The sequence below is a fragment of the Trichomycterus rosablanca genome, chromosome 7 (genome assembly GCF_030014385.1).
Source record: "Trichomycterus rosablanca isolate fTriRos1 chromosome 7, fTriRos1.hap1, whole genome shotgun sequence".
Taxonomy (NCBI): Eukaryota; Metazoa; Chordata; class Actinopteri; order Siluriformes; family Trichomycteridae; genus Trichomycterus; species Trichomycterus rosablanca.
Window position 1 is genome coordinate 10,715,795 of NC_085994.1, and position 24,948 is coordinate 10,740,742.

A 24,948-nucleotide genomic window follows, 5' to 3' on the forward strand; every position below is an offset into this window, starting at 1 on the left:
TCTGGTGGAACCTGACCCCCTCACCAGGATAATACTTTTAATGAAAATGAAACAAATCATTCAGTAATTTACTTTTTTTGTGGAATTTAGCCATCGAGGGCTTGGCAGGGACTTACCTTGGGCCACTCATGTGGCGCAGCGGTAAAACACGCTAGCACACCAGAGCTGGGATTTCAAATGGATCATATCGAATGTCAGCTCTGCCATCTGCCAAAACATGTTTAATTATTCTTATTCTTTGTACTATTATTATTATTATTATATTCTGACCTCAGTCTTTTTGCATTTGCAGCAGCCCCCGCAAGAGCTCATCTACACCACAGTCCATTTCAAGCCCAATGAAAAAGAATCACAGTTATACGCCAACCTGAAGATCTGCAGCCCAAAACCCAATTCAGCTAGTACAATGAAGACAAACGAGGGTGTGGAGTACTCTACTATAGGTGCAAATTTATGATCATCAATTTTTCTTTCTCCTAATATCATGCAGAATGTGGAAAGGCTGTAAAATCCCCTGTGATGGACTGAAGATTTGTCCAGTATGTATTCTGTCTTAAACCCAGTGTTTTGCGTGGTGACCCCAGTCAGGGTGAATCTGTTACTTGGGATGAATAAAGGAATGAATTGGCTTCACTCTGTAATGCTGCTACATACCTACAGAATACCAACAGCTTTTTAGGAGCCAGGTATAATGTGTATCACTCACTCACTTACTTTCTTAACCTCTTAATAGGCTGTGCTAGAGCCTATCCCAGAATTGGACGAGGCACCAGTCCATCGCAGGGCAGACACACACACACACCCATTCAACTATTGGGCAATTTAGTGTCTCCAATTAACCTGACTGCATGTTTTTGGACTGTGGGAGAAAACTGCAGCTCCCAGAGGAAGCCCACAGACAGTAAAATGACGTAAAAATACAACACACACACACACAAATACTTGCTTCTTTGTTTATTCATTGTTACATATCTTAAATTTTGGTGAAATACATGAAAAAATTAAATCGTATCTGAAGAAGTATATCATATGAATTATGAAATGCAGTTAATAAGGACAATAGGTAAATCATAGTTTGCAATCTGCTCTTAAGCGACCTGAGCCAGACCAACGCTGTTGTTCTCCCTGTTAAAAATGGTGTAGTAGTTTCTGATGAAAACATCACCCAGAATCCAGAGTGAGTCACTGCTCCCACTGAAACCAGTCTGACAGCTGGAGGATTCCTGCAACAAGAAAAGTGGATTCAGTATTTGTTAACATCTTTATTTTCTCATGCAAAATATGTTATTTATAACAAATAAAACATTGTTTTTTTATTGTTTATTGTTAAAGTAATACTCTAGGATGTGCCAACTATCTCACTGTGGAAATGTTGAACACTTGTGTAACCTGACAGATCTTATAAATCACATGTATACAACTCAAGGCCTACCAGGTCATTTTATGTGGCCCATGAGAGCCTAAAAGGTGTATGATTGTCCTAAAATATATTGTAAAATCATACTTAAACTGCATCTCCCACAATGAATGTCGACTTTGTGACACGTGAAGTGACCGCATCCCACCACGAGATAGTGGTGTATCTACAGTGTCTAACTAAGGTGGGTTTCAATCAACTGATGTTCAGGAATATCTACAAATAATCCCAAAATATCCAAGAAGAGAAAATTGAAGCAGAAGGACGAGAATTTAATGAACGATTGTAAAGCGAATACAAGACAGTGGTACATCTTTTGTGTTATGAGGCCGTGTCTGTGGTAAAGGAGTACAATATAGATATAGAAATACAATATAAACACAGAACTAAGAAAAACAGCAAATTGTTCAAGAATTAAAAGGCAGACTCCAATTGCAGCAGGGGATATTACAAACGGCCCTTTGAGGGTCACCATAAGGCTGATGTGGCCCTCTGTGAAAATTAGTTTAACACCCCTGTTGTAAATAAATAATGTTAATAAATTAAACATTCCAGACTAGAACACAATTGCACAAAGGCACCATTTTTATTTATTGTTTATTACAATTACTTTAGTTAGCTTTAACAAACCAAATTTTCTATTCAGCTTTAAATACATTTATATTAAAGCTTATGAAAAACAAGTTTAACTGACCTGACTGATGTAGGATGAAGCAGGGATGGTGAAGCTGTAGCCATTAAGGGTGAAGGTAATTGCGGGAAGACTTTGGACAGAGCTACAGCTCACAGTAGACTGCAAGGTAAGAATGAACAAGTTTCATTTTATAGGTCAGTTATCACTATTACTCTTTTTTTTTTACTATAACTTATACTTAAATTTGTCATCCATGAATGCAGTAGGACTTATAAAGCATCAGTAAACATGTACGTTTAAACTCACATCTCCATACTGGTCAGTGGTGGCGCCCAACCAGGAGTTAATGTTGCTGATGTCTGAGGTTGGACCAACAATAAGGGAAGTGCCGGTATCAACGATAGCCTGACACCCTCCAGAGCAGGCAACAGTCTGCCCATTTATGGTAACACTGCAAAATAAAAAGGACACATTATAATGGATAAAATTAACATCTGCGTGCGTCTAAAAAAGGTAGGACCTGGGTTCCTACAGCAAACATCTGCTAACATGTGGACTGAATAATTGATGTGGACATTTGTGTGCGTTAAAACACATGCAAACTTAATAAGAGTAGCAATAAATGTGCAAGTGTTTTTTCTAACTAAATAACATGTCCTGCACATTTGGTGTTAACTGTAATAAATAGCCATTTGGGGGAAGGAGGGTTCTAATTAATGGTTAATTAAAGCTGATAACAACAACCATAATAATTGAGATATACTGTTAAATCTGTTAAATCTTTAGTCTAGCATCTAGTTTTATAGCATACCTGTCCATGGTGACTTGGTAGTAGGTCTCAGATGAAAGAGGGATCCAGTAGATGTTGCCAGTGTAGTAGGAGCTGTCGAGCTCACCAAACATCACCACGCTACCCTGCTGACCACTAAAGAATACAAAATATGTTTGGAAAAAGTGGATCGAATGATATACTCTAGTGTCTCTCTATAGTAGAGAGAAGTCATACTTAGGGCTCAGGTAGACTGAGAAGATGTCCTGGGAGACCAGGTTCTGGCTCATCATGTTGTCAAAGACAGGGGTGGCCCCATCAGAAGAAATGGATGAGTAAGCCAGACCCAGGATGCCATCTGATTGCATGTAGGCCATGAAGGGAGCTTCAGTCTCACTCAGTCCAAAGACCTGATTTTGCACTGTGATTCCACCAACCTACAGGACAAAAGCTTAAAATGAACTCACTGTTCACTGCTGATATGATTTACAATATATAAGTTTATATTCACTAGTACCAAATTTCCATTTTGCATTAATGTTTTACAATTTCTATTTCATGTGTTATGGCAGGATACAGAAAGTGAATACTTTATTTAAATTTACATTTGATATTTGCAAATACAATCACAATTGGAAATTCAAGCTTTAAGCAAAACAAGGGTTTATAACTTTTTGGTAGCGCTAGATTCCGCTTTGTATTCAGTAATTGAACAAAGAAAAGGAATTATTTGGTTAAAGTAGCAGGATAATTTGTGCCATTTCCTAATTATTCAACCCCTATATAATATTGCTAATCTTAAAACCTACTGCTAGTTTGTAGGACCTAAAGTTTGGTTACAACATGATTAAACCATTCAGAACTTAATAACTACCCTTAGTTTGCTTCAGCTGTGTTAAAGTAACAGGATATTTTGTTTATACTGCTATGTCTTCATTATTCAACCCCTATATAATTGCTAATCCTAAAACCTTAAAACACACACACATCTAAGAGCAATTTTAGTATCTCCAATTATCCTGACTGCATATTTTGGACTGTGTAAGGAGCTCCCTGAAGAAACCCAAGCAGACACAGGGAGAACATGCAAACTCCACACAGAAAAGACCCAGACCGCTCCACCTATAAATCGAACCCAGAACCTTTTTGCTGTAAGGCAACAGTGCTACCCACTGAGCCACCGTGCCACTTTTAAGTGTAAATTGATGCATGAAAATTAATTTTAAACCAAATCCACAAAGTATGCAGAAAGTCAAGGGGTTTAAATACTTTCTGAATTCATTACATTTATAGTTCACCCAATTGTTAAAATTCCTACAAAAAAGCTAATGCAAATGGTAAATATTTAAATATAGCTTTCCCTTTTGTTGGGAAACTGATACAAAGTTACAAAACTAAGAAAACCTTCTTTACCTATGAACAATTTAAAAATGAACTTTTGTATATTTTATACCTGCACTGTGTCATAACCCAGGATTCCAGTCATGCTGCCAGTACCATAGCTAATAGAGAGAGCCTGGTTGTTGGTCTGGAAGGTGCTGGACTGTGATGGGTTGAATTGATTGTGGTTCTCTGAAGGAAAGAAATATCTGTTAGTGCAGAAAGTGCTGAATGTGCTGGATGTCCAGACATTGAAATGAACTGAACCCCTCTGGCTGAGAGATGAAACATCTCCCTCATCTTAATAATGCTGCTCAGCAGGAACAGATATTTAGGAGGGCGGATAATTAAGTAAAAGAAAAAGACAGCCATCTCATAATTATTTATAATAATACATACAGAAATGAACTTTTTCTTCACAAACTTGCTTTTAATTCTTTAACCAATTAGTTCTTTTACTTTTACACTTTTAGTTTTAAAAAATAATTGCATATTTTTTTTGCACTTAATCATATGTTTAATAAAAGCTTTACAGATAGTCTAAGTATGTTAGGAAAGAGTATTTACACTTTTTCAAAGGTATAAAGACACTTCAGGAAGAACATTAACTAATTGTACTAGGTCTTGATCCAGTAAATTGCTGTTTATAGGATGCCTTCACACACCCACTTTGGTACCATTAATGACAGGACAGGTAATTACTGGTCAAACAATTTTGTGTTCCCAATTCACCTCACATGTCTTTGGACTCTTAAAGGAAATCGGAGCTCCCGGAGGAAACCCATGCAGACACAGGGGGAGCATGCAAACTCCCCACAGAAAGGTCCTGGGCTGCTCCACTGGGAATCAAACCCAGCACCTTCTTGCTGTGAGGTGACAGTGCTACCCACCAAACCCCCGTGCCACCCATAAAGATCCAGGTTTGTTTGTTTTACACTTTGGTTACATTTATGACAGAAATGGTAGTTACTCGTTAAACAAGATTCATAAGTTCACAAGTTTTAACGTCAAACACAGTCATGGACAATTCAGTGTCTCCAATTCACCTCACTTGCATGTCTTTGGACTGTGGGAGGAAATCTGAGCTCCCAGAGGAAACCCACGCAGACACGGGGAGAACATGCAAACTCCACACAAAAAGGACCCGGACCGCTCTACCTGGGCATCGAACCCAGGACTAAAGATCCAGGTAAAAGTGCATTTGTAAATGTGGATTATTATGGTTTAACAGTCAAACTACAAAAAGTGTATTTTAGTAAACTATAAAGAAGGAATTAAATTAAATGAAAAACTAAAATTTACAAATAAAAAAAACAAAAACCCTTGAACAAAGTGAAATAATATCAAAATTAGAGCTGAATTTATTAATGAGTTTTAATTTTTTTGCAACATACACGTGTCACAATGTGTAGTGGGTATTCGTACATTTTCCTATAAAACTCAACTACATTAAAATACCACATTAAAATACTGTATATTGTGTGTTTGTGCTAAAAAATCTAACATAAAAAATATTATAAATTATAATATTTAATATCTATTATTATACATCCACTATATATATTAATACATCTGCTTTAATATTTAATTTAAATATTTGATTTTAAATACTTACGACAAGCCTGGCTTGAGCAGGAGGTGGAAGGTACCCACAGGTTGGAGGAGCCAGAATCAAAAACGACTTGGAAGGATTGAGGTGGAGTGCCAATGCTGATCACACCATAGTAGGACAACTGAGAGTGACAAAACAAGACTTGTTGCACAGACTGATTTTATAGAAATACACAATAATTAATTCTTATATAGAATGTTTAACATACATCAGCATCATTGGTCATGGACTCAACACCGTTCTGTGCAGCAAACTTGCCAGTGGGGTTGTAGGGGAATTTCAGCCTGTATTCCTCCCACAGTCCTTTCTCTCGCAGAGCCTGTCGGGCACTCTTACCCTTGATCAAAGGCACCCTGCCAAGTTTTATAAGTTTTAAACATCAGTACAAATGATTTCATTATAAACATAAACAAGAGAAAAGCAACTTTAAGGGTGATGACACAAGAAATAAGTGTGCCAGCCAGATTGTCTAATCATCTCTAGTATGTTTATGGCATATATAAAGCACTGCATTTTTATTTTTGGCATTGTATAAAGCTGTAAATAAGAATAAATAAGGATTGTATTTGCTATAGTGTAATAATATAAAATAAAGCACTTACTTGATGCACTCTGCAAGTGCCACTAAGGCACACAAGGCCAGAATCAGCTTCATGGTTCTTTCTGAGACGTTTGCACTTTGCTCAGTCACTGAATACCCAGAGACTCCAGGCCTTATATACAGCTGAACCACAATCTCAAAATGTATTTTTCTTATCTGCCTGATGTTAACACAGATTAAGTCAAGGAAACTCAAATATCACTAACCTTTTATCTTCATGACCTACAACATTCAATACTTACCTACTTGAAACATCAAAACATGATGTGTTTATCAAGGTTGTGGTCTCAATTTTTTAAGAATTATGTTGATGTTTGATAAGTCTGAATGGAATCTAACGTCAACAGGGCACTTAAAGTTTAATCAAATACAGGTAGGTACAAGTGTTCCCAAACATAATATATTACTTTAATAAGATGCATGTAAATACAACTTTAGCTTTCATATATACATGTCAGCTTTGCCTTAAACCTAAAATGTAAACTTAGTATTCTCTGCAGCTTTTAAAGAATGTATACATTAATGCACAATAAATAAATTAGCAAAAATATAGTTCTTCTATATATAGAGTTCTTCTAAAATCTATACCCAAGTCAAAGTAATAATAGAAACTAATTATGTCTTAATAACAGAACTAATTCTGTCTTAACACAAAATTATACTTTTCTTGATGAACTAAAGTCAGATTTGTAGAGATCCATGGTGTTGGACAGGGTAACAAAGTCATTTTTTAAAAACCTGGGTGATCATAAATCCTGTCTACAAATAGAGGAAATTTAGAACTAGTGCTAATTAGATGAGTTAGAACTAATTTAAATGAGTTATATCTGCAGAATGAAGAATAAAAACATATACAGTGTATTTAATAAGTATTTAGACTTCTTGAATTTTGCACACTTTATTTGAGTAGGTGTTCTGTAGATATCACACAGTATTTCTTTAGCGACTTCTTTGTGCAGCCTTGATAATGCACTATATGCCGCTGATTTTGCTCTCAAGCATTTCTCATCTGTGTTTTTGCTCTATTTTGGCAGTTGCATATAGAGTATTTATTTCTGACAGACAGCTGGGATTTATAGACACTTTTTGTGTAGTGTGCATACCTTATGAGTGTAGTGAATATTGGGCTGTAATCTGTGTATGACATAAGCTTAAACTTAATTGGCAAGATTGTGGAGCCAAATACAGAGCAGTAAGTGTTGATGTGATGTGCTTTGTTCCAATATCCTTTTTTTTTTTTTTTTTTTTTTTACAATTTGTTGTTGTTACCATGCTTTAATTATACAAAAATGGCTACATTTATTTATTTATTAGGATTTTAACATCATGTTTTACACACTTTGGTCATTCATGACAGGAACGGTAGTTATTGGTTACACAAGGTTCATCAGTTCACAAGTTCAATGTCAAACAGTCTTGGACAATTTTGTATCTCTAATTCACCTCACTTGCATGTTTTTGGACTGTGGGTAGAAACCGGAGCTCCCGGAGGAAACCCACGCAGACACAGAGAGAACATGCAAACTCCACACAGAAAGGACCCCAACCGCCTCACCTGAGGATTGAACCCAGGACCAGAACCGCCCCAAAAATGGCTACAAAAGAAAATATGACTAAATCCTTGTCTTAACTGTAAACAAAAAGCAAGAAATTTTTTTAAAATATCAGAGTAGCAATTTATCAACTAATAAATAATAAAATGATAGCTGTTATCTGACCCATCAGATGACAGTGCACAAGAAACCATAATTCTACTGTGTTAAATATAACCATATGGTTTTGGGAGTAGTTCAGAAAACAACTGTTACTTAATACAGCTCACCACTGCACCAAGAAATGCATTCTGAAATTGTATTACGCAAAGAGAAAGCTACATCAATTTTATGCAAAAAAGGTCTGAGCTCATCTGAGATGGACCAAAAAAAGTGGAAATGTGAGCTGTGAGTGAGATGAGTCCACATTTCAGCTTGTTTCCAGGAAAAATAGACATTAAGTTCTCTGTGCCAACTGTTATCAGCAAAAGTAACGCTGCGCCACAAAAGCCAAAATATGTCATGATGTAGGGGTGTATCAGTACCCATGGCATGGGTGACTTACATATGTATGAAGGTACCACTGACACAGAGGCATATGTTTGAACTTTAGAGAGACACATCAAGGTGACATTTATTTAACAAAACAATGCCAGGCCTTATTCTGCACATTACACCAGCCTGGCTTTATAGACTTTTAGAAGTGCATGTGTTAGACTAGCCTGCCTGCAGTCCAGATCTGTATTCTACTGAAAATGCACAGCACATCATAATCAAGCAACAGTGACCACAGTGACCATTTGTTTAGCATTTTATCTGTGCCAGTTTATTGTAATATTTATTCTTTTTGAAAATTCTGAAAGAATTTGTAAGAAAAAGTATGTTTTGGAGATTTAGAACAGTTGTAGAAATGCTTACAATCCTAACCTACAGTCTCAACCCTGATGCATGACTGTGTTAGTAAGTGTAACTGTAAACATGTACTGTACATTAAACATGATGTTCAGTTCAGTTCTGCTTCTGTTTTGTTTAAGTACTGTTTTATATTTTTATAGTTTTATATTTATATTTGTATACAGTACTTTTATTGTTTGCTGTTTTTTAAAGGGGGGGTTGTATTCCAATTTCGTTGTGCAAGTGTACAAGTACAATGTGCAATGACAATAAAGGATTCGTATTCGTATTCGTATGTTGAAGGACATTCGGCACTTTGCCTTTAAGTGTGGGAGTAAATGTTTGTTAATTAGGTGTGTTCACAGTATTATTAAAAGAGGCGATTAATTCCACCTCACAAATATTTGTATTAATATATCGTTATTTTTTTTATTGTATATAACTGTTAATATTGCAGGTAAGCCAACTCAAGCTATGTCAGTTGATAAGGGTCTGTATATAAATAAATTATATGCTTTCAATTTTGTGGCAACAGTTTGAGAAAGGCTATTCCTCCTCTAGCATGATAGTGTTTCTATGCATAAATCAAGATCCATAATGACATAGTTTGACTTTCATGGCCTGTATTCACTGTAATCTCTGTACTAACTTCAACTTACCTGACCCCACTAACCACATTTGGGATGAAGTGTAATATTAATTGTGAGCCAGGTTGAATCCTCTAACTTTAGTGTCTGACTTTACAAAACTGAATGCCTATAAATTCTCACAGACTTAAATCTTGTAAAAAGCCTTCTATTAAAAGGCTGTTGTATCTGCATGGGTATAGTAACCCTGGAGAGGAAACCAATCTACCTCAGGACAGAATTCCCTAAGACATCCCCTACTCACACCTATGGCTAATTTTGACAGCAAAACTTCATACTGTGGAAAATAAAAAAATATATATGATACACTTAGTCAGTTTAGGGATGTACCATATATAACAAATATAGCATAATATTTATTAGCACATGCATGTAGAATAACAGTTAAAATGGTAAAAAAAAAAATACCTTGTAAGTGGTTCAAATTAAATTTAAATAAATGTATATACAAAGTACATTGATTGATTTGCCACATGCAGAATGCTTTCAATCTTAACTTGCCTATTTAAGCAGTTATATTTGGTTCAAGATAAACCATTCTTTATCCATTTAAGTCATGGAGGCCCTAAAGCATCAAAACATCCCCACACCACCAAACCATTATGGTACAACTGACTATTGATATGATTTTCATTTTATGGAATAATACTATATGTTTATGCCAAAATTAATGAGACCCCTGTCCTCAAGAAAGTTAACATTTTCATGAGTTTACAGAACAAGGTATTTGTGGCAAATTTGATGTGAGCATTTATACAGTATGTACAACATTTGTACATCTGTTGATTAGTAGTGTGTTTGTTTTTACCATGCAACAGTTGTATTAATAACAATTTTGTATTCTATACCTATAGTCACTAGATGTTCACTTAGATTCTATTGTGACTTTCTGGATGAAGCGTCAGCATGCTTTTGGAGGAACTTTAATAGCCTGGCCACTTCTAACAACATTTGCCAAATTTGTTAATATTGTGATATTTGACAGATATTGTGATATTGGCTTTTACTGTGATTCACTGGAGTTACAGGGCCTAAAACATGGCTGTGTAACCCTTTACAGACTTTACTGCTACTCTTCGAAGGCTTCTCACAAAACTTTAAAAAAATGTCAGTGAGAATTTGTGCCCATTCAGTCAAAAGAGCAGTTGTATGGCTGGGCACTGATTGGTCAAGAAAACCTCAACTGATGTTACAGTTCATTCCAAAGCTCTTCAATGTTGTTGAGGTCAGGACTCTGTGCAGGACACTGGAGCTTCTTTAAAGTGAGTTTTTCTGAGTATGTCTTTATAGAGTTTGGTTTGTGCACCGGGCAAAGTGCCTTCCCTAAACTACGGTGGCCGAGAAGTGCAAAACAAATTAACATTTTAGAAAACAAAATTACAACAGTAAAAACAAAATTACAAAGGTAAAAAAAAAATACATTTTAGAAAACACAATTACAAAGGTAAAAACAAAATTACCAGTGCCGAAACAAATTTACAAAAGTTGAAACACTTTTACCAATGCCGAAACAAATTTACAAGAGCTGAAAAACTTTTACCAATGCCGAAACAAATTTACAAACGGCAGCTCTGACGGAAAAGGTAGGAACAATATACAGGAAGTGCTTGTTGTTTACCTGCTGTCAATCAAACTGTTTGGCGGGGATAAAGTGAACAGAGTTGTGTCGGCAGTTGTGACGGTGAATGATCAGCGATGTTTTGTCCATTTTGTGGCAATCATTTTAGCCAATTAGTCCGCTTTTGTTTTTCTTGCGGTAAATCGTTAGAATTTTTAGAAGAGCAGTCAAAAGAAGAACGGGCTACTTCTAAAACATCTGGAAATGTTAAAGAAAGTAAGTGTAATGTAAACGCTAGCTAGCGTTAGGTATCTTTGGCAGAGATTTTTTTTATTATTAAAGTATAATGCACCCAGTTAATTATTTGATTACCACCGGGAAAGGGCTGCTAACTCTCTTCTGATGTGTGGGGTGTTGGGGTGTTTAACTTTTGCGAGAGAGTTGGCAACCCTGCCACAACGTATGCTGGGACTGCTAACTTTAATGTCATATTGTGTGGATGATCAGTTTTATCTATTCCAGCTAAACAACCTTGCCAGTCGTACAAACAGTTTATGGATTACAAAAACAACAAATCAAAAGAAAGACAGTCCTTTAGCTGTGGGCCAAAGAGACGACTTAAACATGAAAGACGACAAGTTCAGGTAAGGTTCCACAATATATGTTTTGTTATATATAAACGACTATTGTCAGCAAGAAAATAGGTTTACAGTTAGTTCATGTTTTAATCAGTAGACCAGTTTGGTGTGCTATGCAACAATCATATAAATTAGGATTTACAGTAATCGTATTCTTTGTCTTAAATTTTTCTAGATAAACATAGGATTGATGGTGCCACATGGGTGTGATTTGAAACCTGCAAGAGGCAAAACACTTCCATTATTTACAGACCCAGAAATAACAGCCCCTGATTTACTGAAACTTGCTGTCCATAAAATGAGAGTCTTTAACAAGGACATGGATGAAGGACCATACGTCCTTTTGTTTCCAGATTGCTCTGAAGTGGTCCATGTGCCTGGAACAGAAAGGCCATTCATGTTGGCTGACTATAGAAAAGAAATAGGAAAGACATATTGCAGAATCAGTTTTTTCCTATGCCAAGACAAACATTTTAGAGGAGGTTTGTGAATCTGAAGATTTTAAAATATATATTTAAAACTGTTGTGACACATAATGTAGTGCTTTTGTTTCTTTTAACTGCAGTGGATGCTAGATCAGAATCAGACTCTGATTCTGAAATTGTCATCACAACTAGGAGCAGAACTGAATTCAATCAGGCTGACACCGTGGTGAGTTAACATGAAACATAATTTAGGGAAGATGTACATGGGAGAATTGAGTATATGCATAATGCTGGCCAGTATTTTGGTTCAACAGTGTGCGTGTACGTGCATGTGCGTGAGTGTGCATGTGTGTGAAAAACGCACCACCAGTTCACTTCCTTGTATCTACACCCTTTGTTCATTTTATCAGCTCCACTGAGCATATAGAAGCACTTTGTAGTTCTAAAATCACAGTTTGTAGTCCATCTTTTTCTCTGCATACTTTGTTACCCTGCTTTTCAAAATTGAGGACCACCACAGAGCAGGTATTATTTAGGTGTTGGATCATTCTCAGCACTGCAATGACACTGACGTGGTGGTGTGATAGTGTGTGTTGTGCTGGTATGAGTGGATCTTGCTGCTGGACTGAGAATAGTGCACCAACCAAGAAATACCTGCTCTGTGGGAGTCCTGACCATTAAAGGTCAGCATGAAAGGGGACTAACAAAGCAAGCAGAGAAACAGATGGACTACACACTGTAATTATAGAACTACAAAGTGCTCCTATATGGTAAACAGAGCTGATAAAATGGACAGTGAGTGTAGAAACAAGGAGGTGGTTTTAATTGTATATACAGTGTATCACAAAAGTGAGTACACCCCTCACATTTCTGCAGATATTTAAGTATATCTTTTCATGGGACAACACTGACAAAATGACACTTTGACACAATGAAAAGTAGTCTGTGTGCAGCTTATATAACAGTGTAAATTTATTCTTCCCTCAAAATAACTCAATATACAGCCATTAATGTCTAAACCACCGGCAACAAAAGTGAGTACACCCCTAAGAGACTACACCCCTAAATGTCCAAATTGAGCACTGCTTGTCATTTTCCCTCCAAAATGTCATGTGATTTGTTAGTGTTACTAGGTCTCAGGTGTGCATAGGGAGCAGGTGTGTTCAATTTAGTAGTACAGCTCTCACACTCTCTCATACTGGTCACTGAAAGTTCCAACATGGCACCTCATGGCAAAGAACTCTCTGAGGATCTTAAAAGACGAATTGTTGCACTACATGAAGATGGCCAAGGCTACAAGAAGATTGCCAACACCCTGAAACTGAGCTGCAGCACAGTGGCTAAGATCATCCAGCATTTTAAAAGAGCAGGGTCCACTCAGAACAGACCTCGCGTTGGTCGTCCAAAGAAGCTGAGTGCACGTGCTCAGCGTCACATCCAACTGCTGTTTTTGAAAGATAGGCGCAGGAGTGCTGTCAGCATTGCTGCAGAGATTGAAAAGGTGAGGGGTCAGCCTGTCAGTGCTCAGACCATACGCCGCACACTACATCAAATTGGTCTGCATGGCTGTCACCCCAGAAGGAAGCCTCTTCTGAAGTCTCTACACAAGAAAGCCCGCAAACAGTTTGCTGAAGACATGTCAACAAAGGACATGGATTACTGGAACCATGTCCTATGGTCTGATGAGACCAAGATTAATTTGTTTGGTTCAGATGGTCTCAAGCATGTGTGGCGGCAATCAGGTGAGGAGTACAAAGATAAGTGTGTCATGCCTACAGTCAAGCATGGTGGTGGGAATGCCATGGTCTGGGGCTGCATGAGTGCGGCAGGTGTTGGGGAGTTACATTTCATTGAGGGACACATGAACTCCATTATGTACTGTGAAATACTAAGCAGAGCATGATCCCCTCCCTCCGGAAACTGGGTCGCAGGGCAGTGTTCCAGCATGATAATGACCCCAAACACACCTCTAAGACGACCACTGCTTTATTGAAGAGGCTGAGGGTAAAGGTGATGGACTGGCCAAGCATGTCTCCAGACCTAAACCCAATAGAACATCTTTGGGGCATCCTCAAGTGGAAGGTGGAGGAGCGCAAAGTCTCGAATATCCGCCAGCTCCGTGATGTCGTCATGGAGGAGTGGAAAAGCATTCCAGTGGCAACCTGTGAAGCTCTGGTAAACTCCATGCCCAGGAGAGTTAAGGCACTTCTGTGAAATAATGGTGGCCACACAAAATATTGACACTTCAGGAACTTTCACTAAGGGGTGTACTCACTTTTGTTGCCGGTGGTTTAGACATTAATGGCTGTATATTGAGTTATTTTGAGGGAAGAATAAATTTACACTGTTATATAAGCTGCACACAGACTACTTTTCATTGTGTCAAAGTGTCATTTTGTCAGTGTTGTCCCATGAAAAGTTATACTTAAATATCTGCAGAAATGTGAGGGGTGTACTCACTTTTGTGATACACTGTATGTATATCTCATAAGGGAAGAATAATACAGGCTATATAAGTTTGTTGAAAATTGTATGTTTTTACCCTCAGGTTTTTAAACCCCAGAACCAAAGTACTCCCAAAAACAAACCCGAAGATGAAGTGTAAGTACTAACGTAATTTTTTTTTTTTGACTAAATTAAGTATGAAATAGTACAAGAATAATGTGAAACATAACAAAACTATCCAGATTATTATGGCTTTCCCTGTTGCACTAAGTAAGCAATTTTAACATGTTTTTAGAGATGCAATGGGACATTCTTCCTCTACAATATCTGCTGGACAGGTATTGAAGCAGATGTTACCTCCATTTTTTTGCTTTCAGTTTTGTTGTGTTAGACATTTAGGTTCTTTAATGTCCTTCCCTATTTTTTAGATTCTAATATCAGATTCTGAGGATAATCTGGATCCACCTGGATCCAATCAGGCCAAGTCTCTTTGCTACAGGTAAGCAAAAAAAAGACTCGCTTAATAGAAACTTTGATTATATAAATTTAGACTAGATAGAAAAGAAACTGATAAATTGTTTCTAAAAACATCTGTAGAATGGTTATCCTACAGAAAGCCCTTCAGGGATCTACATAAGTTGTAAATCACTTAAAAAGCATGTTTTAGTGTAAAATGGATATAGTACCTTTTTAACACAGGAATGATAATTTCCCTACAGTAAATACACAGACCTTTATGCACCATGTGTTGAGGATGAGGAGGATGAAGAGCCTGTTCCTGTTAATGTTCAGAATATACCAGACTTGACCATGTAAGCTGGCAGTTATTGATGGTGGCAATTTAGTTTTTCTCTTTACATTTACTGATAAAAGATTAAATTACTTATATAATAATATGTGAAATCAGCCTTTTACTGCACATCAGCTTTGTCAAACAGTGTGTACTGTCTGGAATTTCCTATGTAAGTCACTCTTGTGTAATTATAGGGAGGAGGTAAACATTACACTACCTGAAATCATCACAAATCTGTCACATCCTATTGATCATGGAAGAGTCAGCCGGTTCAACATCTCAAGGTCAAATGTTTGGGATGGAGCAATCCGAGGTTTCAAGCGTGCAACCTATTCAGAAACCTGTGACATGCTGGTCAGATTTACTGATGATGCTGGTGTTTTTGAAGATGGAATTGATGCAGGTGGTCCTAGACGAGAGTTTCTAACTCTATTAATGAAACATCTAAAAGATCGGCCAATTTTTGATGGACCAGCAGGACAACGTTTCTTGGTCTACAATGCAAACGGTATTTATAGTGTTAGACTTGTGACTTCCACTTATGTTACATCATTTATATGATTTGTTAATTGAACTGTTCCATAGATATCAAGCAACAATTTGCTGAGTTTCAGCTTATCTGAATATAGAAATAAGAATAATTTTCATTCACAGCTGTCAGGGAGGATGAGTACTACTTGGCAGGGAAGATGATTGCAGTGTCAGTTGTGCATGGAGGTCCAGGTCCCCATTTCCTGTCAGAAGATCTTGTACATTACCTAGCAGGCCAGCCTTCATTCAAAGCAACAGTTGATTTAATAATTGAAGAAGAAATAGGGAAAGCTTTGCGAGAGGTAAGAAAAGTGTAAGGCTATTGTAGGGCAGGGTTTATCGATTTGTTTCTTAAAAGTTTACTTCCATGCTCACATACACAGAGGAATGGCTACATTTATTATTCTGTGATAGTACAGGAAGTAGGATTAAGCTATGTATGTAATGTAATGAGAAGGTGAGCATATACAGTATATACATTTATTGACTGAGCTTATACACCGATCAGCCATAACATTAAAACCACCTCCTTGTTTATATACTCTTTGATTATTTGTCAGCTCCACTTACCATATAGGATCATTTTGTAGTTGTTTAAAAACTGACTATAGTCCATCTGTTGTCCAATCTGCATACTTTGTTAGCCCCCTTTTACTGTGTTTTTCAATGGTCAGGACTCTACAGAGCAGGTATTATTTAGGTGTTGGATGATTCTCAGCACTGCAGTGACACTGAAATGGTGGTGGTGTGTTAGTGTGTGTTGTGCTGGTATGAGTGGATCAGACACAGCAGCGCTGCTGGAGTTTTTGAATACTGTGTCCACTCACTGTCCACTCTATTAGACGTTCCTACCTAGTTGGTCCACCTTGTAGATCTAAAGTCAGAGATAGCTCATCTGCTGCCTATTGTGTTGGTCATCTTCTAGACCTTCATCAGTGGTCACAGGATGCTGCCCATGGAGTGCTGTTGGCTGGATATTTTTTGTTTGTGGACTATTCTCAGTCCAGCAGTGACACTAAAGCGTTTAAAATCTCCAGCAGCGCTGCTAACTGCATAACACCAGTTACAAAGGTGTTAAGGTATGCCAAGAAACATATTGCCTACACACATTTTAAAAAAATGTTCCTCAAGGGTTTTTAATGAATGCAGTGGTTATGTTTATAATGCTGCATGTGCATGTAGTAAGTAGTTTTTCATATTATTGAAGTGTTGTATATGCATGCAAATAATTCAGTATTGAACTCATGCCTTTATGTAGAGCCATTGTCTTTACCAAAAAACCTTTTGTGATATACAGCCTGAAACCAAAGAACTCCTAAGTGCACCTACATGGTTTGTTGAGCTGATGAAATAAGACAATGATACAAGAATATTGTTTTAATGAAATGGTTGATTACTTGTTGTGCCCCATTTTTGTTTTTTAGATTGAGAATGCTGCTTCTGTGGAGGCTCTGCAAGACTGTACTCTGAGGCATAGCACAATGTTACAGACAGCTGGCTGTCTGAGACATGTGGCAGCTCTTGAAGAAAAGAAAACAGTTGTGTCAGACTATCTCCGATGGTATATTATTGACCGCAACGTGTGTAATCGACAGGTAACAGCATATCTTAGTCTTACAATTTTTGGTTGGTTACCTTCCATTTAAAAAAACAAATATAGTGCCAGTCTGCAATTCAGCTGTTAAATGGCACTGTAAGTACTGATGTCAGTTAAGTATAGCATCAATAATGTACTAGATATAACACTTTTTAAAAAATGTTTCTGGTGATTGTTTTAATGGATATTCATTTTAAATAATGTTTATCATATTGTTTATACACATACTGTATGTAATTGGCACTATACAGCAGTGTAACTGTGTTGTACTCTTTAGATTTAAGGAAGGTCTTTCAGCCCTTCAGTTTTTAACTGCACTGCAGCAGTACCCTACATTGCTGGCCCCTGTCCTGTGCTACTCAGAAAAGAAACTTACTGCTCTTGAACTTGAGAGACTTTTCAAACATGACCTCAGTCCATCAGGAAGCAACAGAAGGCTCAGAGAAGGACAAACCCTGGGTTACTGGGCAGACTATCTCCTTGATTGTGAAGGTGTGCAAAAGATTGCATAATAAATTTTAATTTTTACTACTTGGATGTGCATGATAATTATATTCCTTTACAGAAGGCCAGGCTGCTCTGTGTGTGGAAGATGTTTTAATGTTTGCAACTGGACTAACTTCACTTCCCCCCTCTGGATTGGAACCACTGCCAAAAATCGAGTTTCTGGATGATTCACCATTCCCAATGGCAAATACATGTTCAAACACATTAAAATTACCACTCCTAGATTCTTACAATGTGTTTAAATCACGTATGGATTTTGGAATTCAGAATTCCCCAGGATTTGGCTGTTTTTAAAATGTGTGATCAGTTTGTAGATATGAGCTGGGGAAAAGCATGTTTTGGTTAGGTCTATATGCACGTGTGAACATGTTCTTGTTCATGTTAGGTTACATTTGGACAGATTTATTAAAGTCCTGATATCTCAAAGAGGTAATAGGAAAAGAAATACAGATAAAGAGTTAATGTTTATTTTCCATTTTGAGAGTTTAATAAATATTTTGTACTATGCATTGCTGTTACTCAATTTATTTCAAACTTTTTCAACATTTTCTTACTGTGATAATTGAGGTCAGATGTCATGGACAGCAAAAGTTAATTTAAAAATTAACTCAGTTAATTTATGTAATTAAAACAATCATAGCTGAGCAATTTCTTTTAGCCATAAGTATAGTTCTGATGCGGACTCCCAGTTAATTGGCTTCTGTAGTTGACTGCACTCCACAACAAGATCCAAGTACTCCTGGATGTTTTGGTCACCACATGAATTGACTGACTGTCTTGATTCAGGGAAAACATCCAGTTCTGTTTCTTCAATTCTAAATCCACAGTCTCTGGAGCCAAACCTAGAATGAGGAATGGATCTTATTAGTAGAGTTTATTTACATATGAGCTACAAATAAAACAATAACAGATACAGGGAAATAGCAGTCCATCACCAATCAATTACCTGTGTGGTAAATAGTACAGTTCATTGGGCACTCCTCCAGGACATGATGCGGTTCTAGAAGTGCGAATCCTGTGACTGTTCCACAGTGTCACACATTCATCCAGGTCCTTCTGTATGACATCACTGAAGCAAAATCTCAGCAAGCATTGGTGTTCATGACTTCCATTGAAGTATCCTGCATCTCGGAGGTCTGCAAATAACTCCATCCAGAACTGAGACCTATAGAAATTAACATTAACGGTCTACAGTGAGGTTAAATATACTGTACAACAAATGTATTAACCGGTGTGTTTTCACGCACTTAACTATTGAATTTAGGTTCTTTATAGTGAGGTTCATGTCAGTTAATCTAGAAGATTATAACTGATACAACAAAGCGGCAAAAACCTATAGTCTTAACAGTAGTTATGAAAACGGAAACTCATAGGTACATACCTTCCCTTTCTGAATATGGACCACCATGACTCGATGCGTTGATTATTGGTGGATGAACCATACATATGGCTAGACGCTCCCGAGTAGTAATCAGTGTGCTGGTGCCGTAGGGTACACTGAACTGCAGCCATAATGCCGTTCTCCGTACCGCAATCGGTCCTCAATCTCATGGGGACAGCACCAAGGTTTCGCACACAAGTGATGAAATTGTGAGCAATAACTGAGGGGTTGTTATTTGTTGGTCCACATACAAGCCACAGTACTTTCCGCGAAAATCCGTCTATACATCCCGAAAGGGCCAAACCGAATGGCTTGAGTTTGTCGTAACCGTCAGCGTGCCACATGTAATTCGGCCCCATTGAGTGGTAGGTTCTTCTAATAAACCTTCTGCGTGCTCTCATCTCACATCCTCGAGGATTAAGCTCCTGTAGTAACACCATAACATCATCCCTCTTTACTCGTAGATTGTACTTTTGCGTGAGTACTTGCCACATTGTTCGATAGCCAAAGAGCTGTCCAGGTCCACGAAGCTCCAACCCTATAGCATTCCTGACAGCGTGTGTAGAAGAATAGCCCTTTCTACGGTACAGTCCAGCCTGTTTAAGTTTAGTTTTAAGAGATCGCAAACTAATGTTAACACCATGTAAGGAGGACATCATGTCAACGATAACATCGTAGGAGTGGCCTTTATTGAAATACCCTATACACAAATTTATTACGTCTTCTTTTGACTGCTCTTCTAAAAATTCTAACGATTTACCGCAAGAAAAACAAAAGCGGACTAATTGGCTAAAATGATTGCCACAAAATGGACAAAACATCGCTGATCATTCACCGTCATAACTGCCGACACAACTCTGTTCACTTTATCCCCGCCAAACAGTTTGATTGACAGCAGGTAAACAACAAGCACTTCCTGTATATTGTTCCTACCTTTTCCGTCAGAGCTGCCGTTTGTAAATTTGTTTCGGCATTGGTAAAAGTTTTTCAGCTCTTGTAAATTTGTTTCGGCATTGGTAAAAGTTTTTCAGCTCTTGTAAATTTGTTTCGGCATTGGTAAAAGTGTTTCAACTTTTGTAAATTTGTTTCGGCACTGGTAATTTTGTTTTTACCTTTGTAATTGTGTTTTCTAAAATGTATTTTTTTTTTACCTTTGTAATTTTGTTTTTACTGTTGTAATTTTGTTTTCTAAAATGTTAATTTGTTTTGCACTTCTCGGCCACCGTACTAAACTGTTGCTGAAAAATTTAAATAAGTAAGTTTTTAATTGTATTTATATAGGATACTGTAAATAAAACAAAGCTAAAATAAAGTTAAAACTAAAATAGTAAAAAAAAAAAACAATAAGAGTGCAGAATGTGTTTAGTTTTTTATGTACGTGTACAAGGATAATATTAGCATTTGTAAGCAGTTCTTTTTTAATGCATTTTTTCCACCTTTTTTCCTCCCGATTTAGCGCACTCAATTTCGTCTTCCGCTGCTGAGATACCAGATTGCATCCGAGGAGAGCACGTAGCTGTACACGCCTCTTCTGACACATGCACAGCCCTCCTCTTCCTGCCCATGCATTCTGCACAGGCCCCAATCAGGGTCCTTACACAGCGTATGAAGAACCACCCACCCACACATAGTCCGGCCCCCACCCTGCAGATACTGTGGCCAGTTAGTATCTGCTGCAGGAACTGCCAATTATGCCCGCTAGATGGCACCCAGCCGACTGGTGGCAACACAGAGTTTCGTAAACTCTGTAATGTTCATTAGTGCTTTGTGGAAAAACTATTTGTTGGTACAACACACTTAAAAAGAGCAAACGATCCACACAGTTGTTTGACATAAGGAGTGTATTTCTAATAGCAACACAGTTCAAAGCATTTCAAAACCAAAAACAACATCCTATAAGGATATAAAGCAAAACATTTATTTAAAAAAATAATATGTTACAAATGGGGGCAGCACATTGGCACTGTGGGTAGCGCTGTCGCCTCACAGCAGGAAGGGCCTGTGTGGCCAGGGTACTTTCTGTGTGGAGTTTGCATGTTCGCCATGTGTCCATGGGGGTTTCCTCTTGGTGCTTCTGTTTCCTCCCACAGTCCAAAGTCATGCAGTGAGGTTAATTGGAGATACTTAAATTGCCCTGTGAGTGTGTATGATGGACTGGCAAGCTGTCTGGGTATTTCCTGCCTTTTGCCCAATTAATCAGACCCATTGCTACTCTGTCCAGGATAAAGCAGTTGTAAAACAGAAAATAAATACATAAATATTGTAAATGTATTTTAAGTTTTATCTGCAAATTTGATCTGCCTTGTACTAAATCAGAGTGTGTTTCAGTGTGTGTCCTTTGCAGCAGTTCTTTGTGTGCCAGTGTAAACTAAGCATGACTTTGTATGTCTGTACCAGATAGTGAGGTGCCAAAGTTTTCACTAGTATTTTTCCATCTTAGTAAAGAAACAATAATTTAGTTAAATGTAAAGTGCATACATGTGAAAACACTAGTCTCTTTTAAGCACACAGGCTTTTATTTGTGATGTCATTTATGCATTTAAAAGTCTATGTTTTTGTAATCTTTGGTACAGCGGTATCTAGTGTCAGTAAACCTGGTGCAGACGAGGTCAAGAGCACAGGGGCAGGTGTGATGTTGTCTCTTTCCAGGAAATGGTACCTGTACAGACACGTACAAAAAAAAAATCATGTTATCTTCATGTTATCTCATGTAGTCTAGACTACTGGTTAATTCAAAATAAAAATTAATATAATTTTATTATTTATTATTATTATTATTATTATTAGAAATAGTAATAGAACTTAAATAACAAATAAATATGAAATCTGTGTGGCATGGTGGTGCAGCAGGTAGAGTCCTGGTAATCTGGGTTTAAAACACTGTGCACAATGCAGAAATACAACCTGGGCAGTACTTCCCAGCATTTGTTTTTAATATGTTGTTCTTGTACTTTTTTTTTTACTTTTTTACCATGTGTTTATTAGACTTAAGTGATAATAGGCATATTTTTCCTTTGGGCTGCTTCCGTATTTAGGGGTCACCAAAATGAATCTCGTCCACACAGTTTTTATGTCGGATGCCCTTCAGGGTGCTTGGAAATGGCATTAAGAGAAACTGACAAGTGCGCCTTTCAATAGCTAGGCAATTTCGGCCACCCCTTCCATGTCCATGTAGCCGTCCGACTGTACAATATCAATGATCTTAGCAGTGGTGGACGCCCAAGCACCTGGTTAAAAGGCAGAATGAAAGTCAATTATTCCAGAAAGTGTCTTAAAAGTGACTTTTTAAAATAAGCTTTAATAAATGATTATGTAGGGTGCCATACAGCAACATGGGTCTCTAGGAACTGGGTTTAATTCTTTTATCCTGCCAGTCTATGAACAGCTTGCCATTTACATTCTGTGTGCACATGGGTGTTTTAAAGGTATGATGGTTTTCTATCACCCCCTGAAATTATGCAGAAGGTGGAATGGCTGCTTTAAATTGTCCAATGTTTCCGTGTGGAGCTGAAAACAAATGACCCTAAATTACCTATTAAAATTATAAATAAAAAGTTTTTACTGTCAGTTGTTATGAAGGAATGAATTTTATTATGTTATGTAGCTCTATTAAGATTACTCTCGACTAAAGGGTTTCCATTAATTTTTTCATTGTTATAAAATTCAGGAATGTCTAGGACCCCTAGTACTTAGTACTTAGTACTAAAATCATGTTTAAAAATCTTTTATATTATAATCATGAATATTATAAAATATTTTATATTATAATCAATTCTTTAAATGTATCACACAGTTTTTAAACAGCATACAGTATATCATCATATCCACCTTAACATGGGCCATGAGTCTCCAGATTTACAAAGCTTTCTTGAATTTTCACCCTGACCCCAACACATTCGCACCCCTCCCCCCACACACACCACCACCACCACTAGATGGAGAAATGTCAGGTCATTTATTGATTCCCCTTGTCCTCCAGTGTCTAAATAGTTAAAGAATGTGTTGCAGTAGATGTGGACGTGAATGTACCTTGTGGCTGAATGGATGACACTCGTCTCCCTCCAATCCCTGTGGTGTGCACATCCTTAGGCCTCTCAGCCATAAACTGACCGCACAGCACATCCCCACCCCACACTGGATGTCCCTGTCACAAGCCTGCAACACACACACACACGAAATATATAAAGCATGTGTTCTGATTCACACGTACACCACGTACACATATGCTTTACCATAGCGCTTATGCTTCGTAGTGTTTATAATAATGTACATGCATAGCTGTCATTAAAAATGTTTAGTATTGTCATGGAATTCTTAACTACAAATGAATGCAGGTTCATATTAGAAAAATATACCTATAAACATTATGGAATCAAAAGAAAATTGAGATAATACTGAAATAATGGATTTTTCCACCCACACTGCCTTAAATTTCAAGAAGTAGCATGAAATAGAACCCATACTTATAAAATAATGAACAGGCCGGGTATCTTGTCAAACAATTTAAGTGAAAATTTGATTTGATTAATTGATTGTTCAATTGATACTTTATAGAACCCAAAGGAATATTGCGTAGTCACAGCAGACAGTAAAATAACATTAAATAATCAGACCATTTGCAAAGACTGAGTATTAAAAATACAACAAAGTGGATGTTTGACATCTAAACGTATTTTAGTGCTGTGATTTTCAGCCTTTTTATCAGAATCCTTGAACACAGCAAATTCTAAACAGCACATTAACAAAAGTTCCTTGTCTTCTGTTTTAATTCAAGGTGCTCCAATTTATTTTTGATCTGACCCTGATTTCAGAGCTCTGTTTATCAGCTAATACCAATACTGACTGAATACAATCATATTACAATCATATTAACCTAGCTGCCTCTCATCACTCAATTCATTTCATGTTATGTTCACATACCCAAACAGTTTTGTGTCAGTTAACATTATTGTCACACATAATTTCATCCTGTAACAGGATTTTACACCAGAAATGGCCCAGAAACAATACATGGTATGTTATATTTTGTTATTCTGAAATATTCCATGTGAATCAGTTCAGTTGCTCTTTATAAAACTACAGTTCATAAAACTTATTGCGCAGAAAAGGTGTCAGGTTGCTCTTGAACTGTATATACTGTTTCTTCTAAACAGTAAAATCAAACTTGTTCTGTTGTTTTTAGATTTTACAGCTGTTTAGTTGCTCTTTAACAGTGCATTAACACATTTTTATTTCTGTATAACTGTATACATTCTGTATTTATTCTGTTTGTTTGAAATTATTTTGCTTTTTTTTAACATTACCAAAATTACTTGTACATTTTAAAAATTTCAGTTGCTCTTGAAAAGTACATCAATAACCTGTTTTGTCGAACAGTAAAGAAAACCCTGTTGTTTTAAAACTGTAGATGCAAAAAAGTTGTTTAGTTGGTCTTACCCCAGTAATGACAGCACATCTGCACCCACACAGAGATACCAGGAGCACAGAGAAAAAGATGACCCAGCTCATCGCAGCAGTTCTCAATTCTATTTTCAATCTAATTCTAATTCACTTTGCTTTTAAACAAGGTTTTACTTCTTAGTCTTAT

At 37.1% G+C, this 24,948-nt stretch overlaps 5 protein-coding genes across 5 annotated transcripts in view; 2 read left to right on the forward strand and 3 right to left on the reverse strand.

Moving 5' to 3' along the window:
• LOC134317994 (zinc finger protein 335-like) overlaps positions 1 to 622 on the forward strand; it is a 46,102-nt gene extending 45,480 nt beyond the window's left edge. The window contains exon 43 of the mRNA XM_062998739.1: positions 293 to 622. Coding sequence (XP_062854809.1) covers positions 293 to 457 — 165 coding nt within the window. The 3' untranslated portion in view covers positions 458 to 622. The remainder of the gene's footprint in view (positions 1 to 292) is intronic.
• Positions 623 to 1,088: 466 nt separating this feature from the next.
• LOC134317644 (pepsin A-like) lies at positions 1,089 to 6,467 on the reverse strand. The gene is made up of 9 exons (XM_062998356.1): positions 6,415 to 6,467; positions 6,021 to 6,165; positions 5,816 to 5,933; positions 4,274 to 4,392; positions 3,058 to 3,257; positions 2,863 to 2,976; positions 2,358 to 2,502; positions 2,112 to 2,210; positions 1,089 to 1,223 (listed from the first exon to the last, which is right to left on the reverse strand). The coding sequence occupies exons 1-9, from the start codon at positions 6,465 to 6,467 to the stop codon at positions 1,089 to 1,091; spliced, it is 1,128 nt and encodes a 375-aa protein (XP_062854426.1).
• Positions 6,468 to 11,498: 5,031 nt separating this feature from the next.
• On the forward strand, positions 11,499 to 18,458 carry LOC134317646 (G2/M phase-specific E3 ubiquitin-protein ligase-like). Its single transcript, XM_062998358.1, has 9 exons — positions 11,499 to 11,688; positions 11,858 to 12,164; positions 12,248 to 12,333; positions 14,656 to 14,706; positions 15,544 to 15,853; positions 16,000 to 16,178; positions 17,301 to 17,456; positions 17,728 to 17,965; positions 18,039 to 18,458. The coding sequence occupies exons 1-9, from the start codon at positions 11,599 to 11,601 to the stop codon at positions 18,272 to 18,274; spliced, it is 1,653 nt and encodes a 550-aa protein (XP_062854428.1). The 5' UTR covers positions 11,499 to 11,598; the 3' UTR covers positions 18,275 to 18,458.
• On the reverse strand, positions 18,459 to 20,196 carry LOC134317645 (uncharacterized). The gene is made up of 3 exons (XM_062998357.1): positions 19,362 to 20,196; positions 18,927 to 19,145; positions 18,459 to 18,822 (listed from the first exon to the last, which is right to left on the reverse strand). Exons 1-3 carry the CDS (start codon positions 20,180 to 20,182, stop codon positions 18,615 to 18,617), a joined length of 1,248 nt encoding a protein of 415 aa, XP_062854427.1. The 5' UTR covers positions 20,183 to 20,196; the 3' UTR covers positions 18,459 to 18,614.
• A 1,697-nt stretch (positions 20,197 to 21,893) lies between these two features.
• On the reverse strand, positions 21,894 to 24,869 carry prok1 (prokineticin 1). The gene is made up of 3 exons (XM_062998359.1): positions 24,798 to 24,869; positions 23,391 to 23,516; positions 21,894 to 22,020 (listed from the first exon to the last, which is right to left on the reverse strand). The coding sequence occupies exons 1-3, from the start codon at positions 24,867 to 24,869 to the stop codon at positions 21,901 to 21,903; spliced, it is 318 nt and encodes a 105-aa protein (XP_062854429.1). The 3' UTR covers positions 21,894 to 21,900.
• Positions 24,870 to 24,948: the final 79 nt, after the last annotated feature.

What these genes read in the sequence shown, in the direction of transcription:
- LOC134317644 (XM_062998356.1), bottom strand. Translation starts at nt 6,467, where the DNA reads ATGAAGCTGATTCTGGCCTTGTGTGCCTTAGTGGCACTTGCAGAGTGC. An exon ending in TCAGTCTACCTGAGCCCTAA is followed by an intron (nt 2,977 to 3,057) that starts GTATGACTTCTC and finishes TGTATTCTTTAG; the next exon opens with TGGTCAGCAGGGTAGCGTGG. An exon ending in CCACTGACCAGTATGGAGAT is followed by an intron (nt 2,211 to 2,357) that starts GTGAGTTTAAAC and finishes CTTACCTTGCAG; the next exon opens with TCTACTGTGAGCTGTAGCTC.
- LOC134317646 (XM_062998358.1), top strand. Translation starts at nt 11,599, where the DNA reads ATGGATTACAAAAACAACAAATCAAAAGAAAGACAGTCCTTTAGCTGT. An exon ending in TCAATCAGGCTGACACCGTG is followed by an intron (nt 12,334 to 14,655) that starts GTGAGTTAACAT and finishes TTTTACCCTCAG; the next exon opens with GTTTTTAAACCCCAGAACCA. An exon ending in TAGGGAAAGCTTTGCGAGAG is followed by an intron (nt 16,179 to 17,300) that starts GTAAGAAAAGTG and finishes TTTGTTTTTTAG; the next exon opens with ATTGAGAATGCTGCTTCTGT.
- LOC134317645 (XM_062998357.1), bottom strand. Translation starts at nt 20,182, where the DNA reads ATGTTTTGTCCATTTTGTGGCAATCATTTTAGCCAATTAGTCCGCTTT. An exon ending in TCCATATTCAGAAAGGGAAG is followed by an intron (nt 19,146 to 19,361) that starts GTATGTACCTAT and finishes TAATTTCTATAG; the next exon opens with GTCTCAGTTCTGGATGGAGT. An exon ending in CTGTACTATTTACCACACAG is followed by an intron (nt 18,823 to 18,926) that starts GTAATTGATTGG and finishes TCCTCATTCTAG; the next exon opens with GTTTGGCTCCAGAGACTGTG.
- prok1 (XM_062998359.1), bottom strand. Translation starts at nt 24,869, where the DNA reads ATGAGCTGGGTCATCTTTTTCTCTGTGCTCCTGGTATCTCTGTGTGGG. An exon ending in GATGTGCTGTCATTACTGGG is followed by an intron (nt 23,517 to 24,797) that starts GTAAGACCAACT and finishes TGTGTGTTGCAG; the next exon opens with GCTTGTGACAGGGACATCCA. An exon ending in GTCATCCATTCAGCCACAAG is followed by an intron (nt 22,021 to 23,390) that starts GTACATTCACGT and finishes GTGTCTGTACAG; the next exon opens with GTACCATTTCCTGGAAAGAG.